Source organism: Sinocyclocheilus rhinocerous, unplaced genomic scaffold (assembly GCF_001515625.1).
Source record: "Sinocyclocheilus rhinocerous isolate Xijiao unplaced genomic scaffold, SAMN03320098_v1.1 scaffold1243, whole genome shotgun sequence".
NCBI classification, from domain to species: domain Eukaryota; kingdom Metazoa; phylum Chordata; class Actinopteri; order Cypriniformes; family Cyprinidae; genus Sinocyclocheilus; species Sinocyclocheilus rhinocerous.
Genome location: NW_015626033.1, coordinates 804,794 through 814,826, shown reverse-complemented (window position 1 = coordinate 814,826; position 10,033 = coordinate 804,794). Strand labels below are relative to the sequence as shown.

The window sequence follows — 10,033 nt, the reverse complement described above, 5'->3', positions numbered from 1 at the left end:
AAGCTTTTTTTTAAAAATACACTTAAGCGCAAAAATACATTCAGCGATGAATGAAACCGTCTGATTCTGACTTTTTCCTGATTATTGCTGACAGAAATGACTGAATTCGCAGGACTTGTTCCCAAGAATAGTGTTCTTAAATATTTTGATTAGCCAGTAGTAAAAAAAAAAAGTTAATTTTATATTGTTTATGAATTATTTTAATATTTTATATTTTGAATGAGCTGTTTGTCAATATTTATCCTCTACCCAGTTTATTACTACTACCCAGTTTATTTGTGCTGAAATGGGATAAAATTGGTTAAATTTTGATTTATTTTATTTTATTTCTTCAGAATGATTCGTTTCTTTTACTTCTAAATGCTCCACCCGTACCATTGGCTATGTTGTTGTGTTCTGAGGGTTTGGGGTGAGAGCATAGACTGTATAAAAACAGGGTGAGAGAGATGTTTTTGTCTTCTCTGTTTTAATTTTCAATTTAATTTCGGTTGGGTAACGTTAGGCTATTACTATTAGGATGCTGTTTAGTTTCCTTTTTTTAATTATATGCAAATGTAAATTTTTATTTTGCATAAAAAATGTAAATGTGTAATTTGAAATGATTTTATTTTGTGAAATAAGGATTTAATTGTTTTCAAATAAAAGTATTTAAACACGGAGTAATTCTAAAGTCACCATGCTACGAGAAGCAAAATTCCAAAAATGCACATTGCCCTGAAACACTTTCACATTTGATGTAGTTTTACAGTCAAATTTGTGAACGGGTGGATGATCCGGTGTTTTAGCACCATCTGCTGGCGGACAACAACACATTCCAACAGGGCTTCCTTAGCACCGGCGAGCCACGCTTCCTTAGCAACGGCCTGATGTAAACATTGCAGTAAGCAAAATAAAAAGGAAAATTACTACAAGTGCGGCTCGATAATGGAGGGTTGATATGTTTTGACTGTTGAAAGGTATATTTACACTTAACAGGCATCATGCAGCTGTTGAACTTTATGGTGGAGAGAAGGTAAACTGATCTGTTGTAGTTGTAGTGCTAAATCATGGAATGTGAAGGAATTTGACTTGGTCACCTCACCTGCTGGGCTCTGACTATACAGTGGGACATACACAAACAGGTGAGGAATTTCTAGTGCAGATACGCATTAGTAAAAATTAGGGATGTCTATTTTTGTGAGGTAAATTTTTATATCTAATACACTAATATACAAGTATATGTAAAAGGTGTTTGCAGCATTGCAGCAATTTGAATGTTTTGTCGTTGTTGTTAAGTATTAACTAAGATAGAAATGTATTAACATTTTATTGTAATGTTTAGTAACTACAGTTGTAGTATTTAGTAAAGAATTAGTGTCTACGTTTTCAGTTCTTTACATTTGTTGAATGTCCATAAGCCTTTGAAAAATACTGTTTTTAAAGGGATCATGACACAGAATGAAAAGCAGAAACTAACTGGAGACGAAGAAATTATAAAAGAGCTGGTGAGTTTCCTTTTTTTTCCCTCAACTAAATGAATTTAATGTGCAATTTGCTCTTGTGGTGTGGTTTTCTAATCTAAGCCACATGTGCTGAAGAATCTTTGGTTTGTATGTCCTCAGTGTGTGTCTAATGGACTCTGCTATGAGAAGGTGTGTCAGGAGGGGAGTGGTGAAATGGTTCTGGAGATGTTTTTCTCTGGGTTCCCGCACATGGTGGGTCTCTCTCTTTTCCCTAGATTGTCCAGTCTCACTATTGTAGGCCAGAGCATCAGCTCAATCCAGGGTCTGGAGTACTGCCCACTCCTCAAAGAATTATGGGTAGTGGAGTGCAAACTGAATGTAAGTTACTGAAAACATTTGGAATGTTTCTAGTTTATTTGTCTGAAAATGTTTTGTGGATTGGATTTCAGTGGGATTACAATATGTTTGTTTGGGGGGGCAAACTATATTTCTGCTATTTTGCCAAGGTTGTTCATTTTATTTTCTTTGACTGATTTACTCTAATTAAGATGAAAATTACAAATGAATCTAGTTGATTTTGATCTGTCTGGTATTGTTTGTGTTTTGTAGGAAATCTCTGGCCTACATAACTGTGTGCATTTGCAGAAATTATTTCTGTACAACAACAACATCCAGCAGATTACAAATCTAGAGATGTTGGTCAACCTTCACGTCCTGTGGCTTAATAAGAACGAGATCTCTGACATACAGGTAGCCTATGTTTATGAGATACTGAGATACTGTAAATGAAATTTCAAAGTATATTATATTTGTGTCTATATACAAATATAAGCTGTTTTACACCTTGTTTTACAGGGATTGAATTCACTTGTAAACCTTAAAGAGTTGAATCTTGCTGATAATGCTGTTGAGACTCTTGGTAGGTTCACTGTAAAACACCACATTTTTGCAATTTTAGCATTTAATTTTTGTACTATAATATATAGTTTTTGTACTATAATATATAGACATTTAAAATATGTTACCGGATACACTAATATTTAGCATGTGTATTTCTAAGGTCATTGTCTGGATTCCAACATCAATCTCCACAATCTAAACCTCTCAGGGAACAAAATCAGTTCCTTCAAGGTATGAGATATATAGCATTATTTGACCTGCTATTTTAAAAGCTTATCATAGTAGAGCAATTTCGTTTCATGAATAAGGCATCAATCGTGTTGAATTGAATTTAACAGTTCAATTCAATTCTAATTGAATTACACGCAGCCCTACTATTACTGCTCATTCTTAATTCAGTTTGTAATACCTTAGCTTAAATGTACAGTCATGTTTACTGTTGTTAAGTGAAATTTCCTGGGCAAACGGGATTGCACACACACCAGATTTATGTAGTTACTTAATACAAAAATACATTAAAAAAAATAAATAGCTTCAAATTGCTTTAAATAATAATTGCTTCAAAATTCATGTTTTCATTATGAGTGTGTGTAATTTACATTTTAGAGTAAAATGTCCAACTATCGTTGATTCATATTTACTAATGACATTGTTTTACTTACAAATTGGAAACCTTGTTATTAAAACCCATAGGGAAATAGTGGGGGAACCAATGACAAATTAGTCTTCTGGGTTTTGATGTCATGACTGCAGCACTCTTTAGACAATGGAATTTTTTTGCCTCCAAAATTTCGCTAGTGTGACCGTAACTTAAGTGTTAAACTTTGAAGCATAGCTACGTTTTTGCTTCGCACATGGATGACACCTAAAATCATGTTTTCTCTTATTAGATTGTTGATTGCCTTTTGTGTAGAGCCCATTTTGTTTGTTTGATTGTGTCCAAGATTACCAGGTAATAATTTCCTTCTGGCCTTCACACCATTATTACTGCAGGCCTGTATCTACATGCCATTATTGCGTCCTCCCTCTCCTGCTCACTATAGATCTGATTACTGTTATTTCTGTGCATGCTCTGTACTTTCCCAACTCCCCCAGAGAGACCTGATCATTTCAGGAATTGCACGATTCAAGTTTTTGCTTTTCAGTTGTTATCATTATCATAATGTGGCATCTCTGATCTCTGATGCATTTCCTATGTCCTGATGTTGCAAAAATAACAAAATATTAAAATCAAAATATCAACAACAAGCAACATTTATAAACGAATATACCATAAATATGGGCAATAGTAATAGTGATGCTTGACCATGAAACATCAATATAAAAATCATTGCAGAATGTTAGGTTGTTGTTGTTTTTTTTGTTATTTGCACAAAATGATTTCATGTTCATGAATAGTCCTGATTTCTGAAAGAAGAAGAAAAGTATGTAAAATCTGTACCATATAGGAATTGACCCATCTGGCTCGGCTGCCCCGTCTACGGCACCTGAGTCTGAAGGACCCTCAATCCATTCCAAACCCGCTGTGTCTGCTCTATAATTACTACATACACGTCTTATATCACATGCCACACCTGCAGCGCTTGGACACATATGACATATCCAGCAAACATCTCAAAGACACTGCAGAGGTGAGAGAATCTCTATTTCATGCATCTGAGAGTGCATCTTTTGTGTTTGAGAATGATGAGAATGTGTGGTTGTGCATCAGTCCACAGTGCTGAAGAAAATGATGTATTACACCACGCGGGTACGTTGTGCACAAAGACAGTTTGATGAACTCAAAGCCAAGCTCAGGCAGCAGCAGAAAGACCAGATACAACTTCCAGAGGAGAGAATACGTGTGCTAACACACATGCTGAGAAATGTGAGTATATACAGTTTGTATACAGGTTTTTTTTTTTCTGCGCCACAATGGTGGTATATTTAGAGTATCACTTTTTTTCTAAATCCATTCTTAACACATTTAGTAGGAATGCAGCCATTTAAATTTTCTAATACTGATAATCTTAAAATTATTTTAAGACTGATAAATTACTGACTTTGAAATAATGTAAAATTATATACACACATATACACAGTATATATATGTGTGTGTGTGTGTGTGTGTGTGTGAATTAACTGTGTTATAATATACTATATAATATATTACATATACTAAAAATATTTTTATAAAATACAAATAAAACAATGTAAACTAAAACCAATATGTTTATATGTGAAGTGAATTTAGGCATCACAGCATTATAATGTACAGTATGAAAATGAAATTATATATATATGTATATATATATATATATATACCATTATTGTTTATTATTTTTAAATTATTATAATTAATATAGTAATATTTAATTAAGATTTTTAAAAGATATTATTAAATTAAGTCATCCTCAAATTTTTATCAGATTATTCCATATTCAACTTCTGGGGACAAATTTGACAAATTAGTCCCCAGAACACATTTGTGTTACAAACACATTCACCCTCTGTGAGCAGATGGAGTGTGAGCTGTCCCATGTACAGTCTGTTGGTAAGAAGTCAGGAGAACCTGAAGACTTGACCTCTGACTTTCGTAATAACCACAGCCATGAGCAGAGACTGCAGCACAAACTGGATGCTCTTAAAGACCGACTGAGGTTCTGGGAGCAGCGCCTGGAGGAGTGAGTGTGCATTTTTATATACGTAAACCTGTGTGCATGATTATTGTCCGGTCTTGCATATGTGTGTTTTTTGTTTTTTTTGTCTCAGGGTAGAAGCATGTCACCAGCAAAATGTGGCTTTGGCCTCAGATAGAAGGGATATGATGGTGCACTTTCTGCTATTGGAGCTGGAAACCATGGGGAACATTCACTTTGAGGAGGGAAACACCGGCGAACCTTGGTACCACATGTATGCATGCAAGATCCTTCGTACAGATACACAACATGCAGGATTTCTGATCTATACTGTTTTCTGCTTGCTCTCTCAGGTTCACATCATGTTACGATCTCTTGCTGTCCCGTTTCTGTGCATGGGATTATAAACCTCACAACATCTCTGGCATTAAGATCAATCGAATAATCCGTATCCATAACCGAGCTCTGCGGCAACGCTTCCAGGACAAAGTACACTCTCTGCTCTGCAGACAGGAACCTTCACCCTTCTCACAGTGAGTCAGTCACACACTTGTTGTGTCTCACAGAGCCAGACTTTTAAATATATATACTTTGCATCTTATTTTGGCCAGAAAAATGCACTTAGATAGGAAGAGGCAGTCTGACTTACATGCAAAACATATGGTCAGTTTCTTTTTGTTTTTACTCATTGTTTATAGACAGATAAATCTGGTATTAATACCAGGAAAATATACCACACAGATTATAAATACAGATTATTACAGATAAATACAGATTATTGTAAACATGATTTTTGTCCCATGCATCAGGTATCAGTATCACGTTCATTACATGCCATTTATTACTAGAGAGACTCTGACTGATTAAAAAAATAGAGGCCGTTTGATAGTCTTTCTTTTATATTCATGAATCAAAAATCCATATTCATAGTTCTTATCAATTTTTAAGATCTTGAGATATGATTCTGACAGCACAGTGTCTGTGGAAGAGAGTGTCTGTATATGCAGTTTTACTATTTGTGTATGTGTGTGTGTGACAGGAACTATAAACGCTGCATGGAGTATCTGTTCTACGTGCCTGATCCAGAACATTCCTGTGAAAGTGATGAGATACTTCCAATCCTAGAAAATGGTTTTAAAACTGCTGATGCATATAAGGTACAAAACCCATCAAAGCCTGGTGAGGACTAGTTATGAATTTCTGTTGTTTTTAATGGACCCATCATCTTGTACATGGATGTGTGTTTCTTGCCTTCAGGCATTAGGCAGAGAGAGAGCCATCCCCCTCTCTAACAGTGTGAGTGTGTCTGATCAACGGCGAATGACATTTATGCAGAAGAAGAGTTGCTCGACATCAGGAAGTAGCCCTGTAGATATTCTTCCTTTCAGACATGGTCTGTATTCACTCAGAGCCTTTAATTTAAATTAATTTGAATGTACTGTCAGTCATTTCTACACTACTACTGGCTCCAAACATTAATACAAAAATAAAAGTTTGGGGTCAGTTTTTTTTTAACAATTTTTAAAAAGATGTCTTTTGTTGCTCAAAATATAGTATGATCAAAAATACAGTAAAAATGTAATGTAAAATAATATTACAATTTAAAATATACTGCTTTCTATTCCTGTGATGGCAAAGCTGAATTTTCAGCAGCCATTACTCCAGTCTTCAGTACCACATGATCCTCTTAATATGCTGATTTGATGCTCAAGAAACATTTTTTACATTTATCAGTGTTGAAAATGGTTGTGCTGCTAAATATTTTCGTGGAAACCATGATACATTTATTAGGATTCTTATATGAATAGGAAGCACAAAATAACGGCATTTTTTTGATAATTTCCTCTCTAAAAAAAGTGTTTGCTTTTGTGCATTTTTGTATGTTTGTAGGTCAGTTGATCATTTCTAAAGTGTTCCTGGGCCGCAGTGCTGCAGTGAAGGAGGGTCTCCCAATAGACTGTGATCATTACCCTAAAGCAAACTCTGTCTACCTCAGTACCTGCTCTAAAGAGCAAAAGCACACAGCACAAACAGCCCTTGGTGAGTTAGAGTGTGTGAACCCATCAGAGAAAAATGTCTTCAGAGCAGTGGTGATCAAAGCAGTAATGTGTGAGTGCATGTGTGTTTTTGTTCATCAGACATGCTGTGTCTCTCCAGCCTGCCGGACAGCTGTGACTGTAAACAGCAGCAGAAACTGTGGTACATGTTTGACAATGAAATGGTGCTCCCAGAGTACCTTGTAGACTTTGAATATGTAACACAGGTATATGTGTTTAACAGTATATACCCTCACACATTTACACCGTCCTCTTAATCTCATATCAGAAAATAGTAATGAGTAATTAAATCATCTTCATCTTATGACATCTTCCTCTAGGACACATCTCAGCACTCTCCAGACTCCCCGTCCAGTTCTCATGCATCCCCGGCTGATGCCCCATCTGTGTCCCGAGCTGAGCTGAACCTGGATGAGGAGGCATTAAATATGGAACCCATCCTGAAACCTCACCCCAAGCTGCTCAGTCTAGATGAGAAATCCACACTGACATTGGCCAGAGCAAACGTCCTCAGTCAGATCACAGTGAGACCTACAATACTTAACATACACAAACCTGTATCTCTGTGATCATTTTATTGACTTATTTCCTGTCATACAGGTGCTGAATCTACATGGCAACAGTCTGAATAAACTACCTGAGATTTCTCGACTCACAGCTCTAAAGCAACTGACCCTCAGCTTCAACGAGTTCACTCATCTGGACGATATTTCACATATGGTGATGAGATCATTCTATTCATTCATAACCTTCTTCTAAACATGACAGTATCACAAACATTTAAAGGCAGCATAATTGTCAGAAGTGAAAACTGACCCTATATACTCTTTTAATACAAATTATTGGTCTTCATTCACTCTGAAAGGTACAGTATTTTTGGTCTATGTCACTAAGTACGTTTATTTTTAACCACCTGTCATAAAAAAAGCACTTTTAAAGGGGTCATATGATGCGATTTCAAGTTTTCCTTTCTCTTTGGAGTGTTACAAGCTGTTAGTGAATAGATAAGATCCCTAAAGTTGCAAAGACTAAAGTCTCAAACCCAAAGAGATATTCTTTATAAAAGTTAAGACTCGTCCACACCCTCCTAAAACGCCTCGTTTAAACACGCCCCCACATGTCTACGTCACGATGTGGGAAGATTTGCATAACACCGCCCAAATGTATACGCAAAGAAAGAAAGCGTAACTTTGATTCTCGCTGTAGTATTGTTGCCGCTGCCGCTATGTCGTGGAGACGCTGTGTGTTTTGCTGTGAAAGTGAAACTACTTTGTTTGGTCTTCCAAAAGAGGACACAACTAGAAATCAGTGGTTAAGTTGTATTTACAACACTGTTCCAGAACAGTTCAAACAAAATATTCAGATGTGATGTCATATGACCCCTTTAATGATGTAACCAATTAAATGAAGTCCTGTCATTGAATATGAATTTATGACTTGTGACTGTCTTTGTCGCTCATTGTTTCTCTGTCTTTCAATCCTTTAGCCAAACCTGGAGTACCTGGATGTTAGTTTTAACCATATTTCCTCTCTGGAGGGTTTGCGTGGACTTGGTCAACTCATAGAACTGGATCTTCGCTGGAATCAGCTGACTCGAATCAGGGATGACATGAATGTTTTGCGTAAACACGCCCCTGCCCTGCTCCGTCTGGACACACGGCACAATCCTTGGCACAGGGTAAAAGTTACCTTACATGAATGAGTTTCATATTAGACATTAGAAAATGTGAAGCATCATGACAAATGAAGATTGAGCAAGGTCGTATATACACTTCTGTTCAAAAGTTCGGAGTCAGTAAGATTAAAATAAAGAATGCAACAAGGATGCAATAAATTGTTTAAAAGTGACAGTACAGACAATTATAAAGTGAGAGTACAGACAATTATAATGTTACAAAGATTTCAATTTAAAATAAATGCTGTTCTTTTGAACTTTCTTTTCACCAAAGAATCTTGAAAAAATGTATCATGATTTCCACAAAAATATATTAAGCAGCACAACCATTGTCAACATTGATAATAATAAGAAATGTTGAGCACCAAATCAGCATATTAGAATTATTTCTGAAAGTGACACTGAAGACTGGAGTAATTGCTGATGAAAATTCAGCTTTGCCATCACATGAATAAATTTCATTTTAAAATATATAAAATAAAATTGTTTTCAAATAGAAAACAATTATTTTAAATTGTAAAAATATTTCACAATATTACTGTTTTTATATATTTTTAACAAATAAATGCAGCTTTGGTGAACATAAGAGGCTTCTTTCTAGGGTTGCCACCCGTCCCTTAAAATACAGAATCGTCCCGTTTTTAAAGGTAAAATGATGCGTCCCGTATCAAATCAATACGGGACGCGATTTGTCCCGTATTTTACAAATGCCGACACATAGTTGAATCAACAAATAAGTATTTTGCATTGTTTATAATACTAATAGCAATTATAAGGAAATCAATTTCATACGAAGTATTAGAGAAGCTCATTTGCGCGATTGCATTTTGGCGTCTTTGTTTTCATAGTGACGGAGTCTCCAGAACGCGCGCCGTTAAAGCCCTTTCACGCGAGCGCAGCATGCGCTAAACCTGCGCGGTTTAAAACATCTGGGAGCTCACATCTGGCTGCCCTTTGAACACAAGACTCTCCAGATGTAGGGCTGAATGGGAAAATTATCAGTAGGTCTGTCCTGCAACTAATGATGAACGCGCAGTTTGCAGAGAATCATTCAGTTGCTCACGGTGGACTGTCTGACTTAAAGGGATAGTTCACCCAAAAAATGAAAATGTTGTCATTGTTTACAAACCCACAAGTTGTTTCAAACCTTAATAATTTCTTTCTTCTGTTGAACATAAAATAAGATACTTTGAAGAATGTGGGTAACCAAAGAGTTTCTGGTCCCCAATGACTCTGATCGCATTTTATTTTTATTTTTTTAAGTCACTGAGGACCAGAAGCTGTTTGGTTACCCACATTCTTCAAAGTATCTTCTTTTGTGTTCAACAGAAGAAAGAACTT

The 10,033-nt window shown here is 35.9% G+C and overlaps 1 protein-coding gene across 1 annotated transcript in view; it reads left to right on the top strand.

Moving 5' to 3' along the window:
- The first annotated feature begins 1,076 nt into the window (after nucleotides 1–1,076).
- The window catches only part of lrrc9 (leucine rich repeat containing 9), an 18,373-nt gene continuing 9,416 nt past the window's right edge, over nucleotides 1,077–10,033 (top strand). Inside the window, 18 exon segments of the mRNA XM_016512395.1 lie at nucleotides 1,077–1,121; nucleotides 1,423–1,484; nucleotides 1,602–1,820; nucleotides 2,052–2,192; nucleotides 2,298–2,361; nucleotides 2,503–2,573; nucleotides 3,791–3,973; nucleotides 4,054–4,209; nucleotides 4,842–5,005; nucleotides 5,094–5,225; nucleotides 5,314–5,493; nucleotides 6,000–6,117; nucleotides 6,218–6,353; nucleotides 6,851–7,000; nucleotides 7,099–7,223; nucleotides 7,338–7,541; nucleotides 7,618–7,737; nucleotides 8,504–8,695. Coding sequence (XP_016367881.1) covers nucleotides 1,428–1,484; nucleotides 1,602–1,820; nucleotides 2,052–2,192; nucleotides 2,298–2,361; nucleotides 2,503–2,573; nucleotides 3,791–3,973; nucleotides 4,054–4,209; nucleotides 4,842–5,005; nucleotides 5,094–5,225; nucleotides 5,314–5,493; nucleotides 6,000–6,117; nucleotides 6,218–6,353; nucleotides 6,851–7,000; nucleotides 7,099–7,223; nucleotides 7,338–7,541; nucleotides 7,618–7,737; nucleotides 8,504–8,695 — 2,412 coding nt within the window. The 5' untranslated portion in view covers nucleotides 1,077–1,121; nucleotides 1,423–1,427.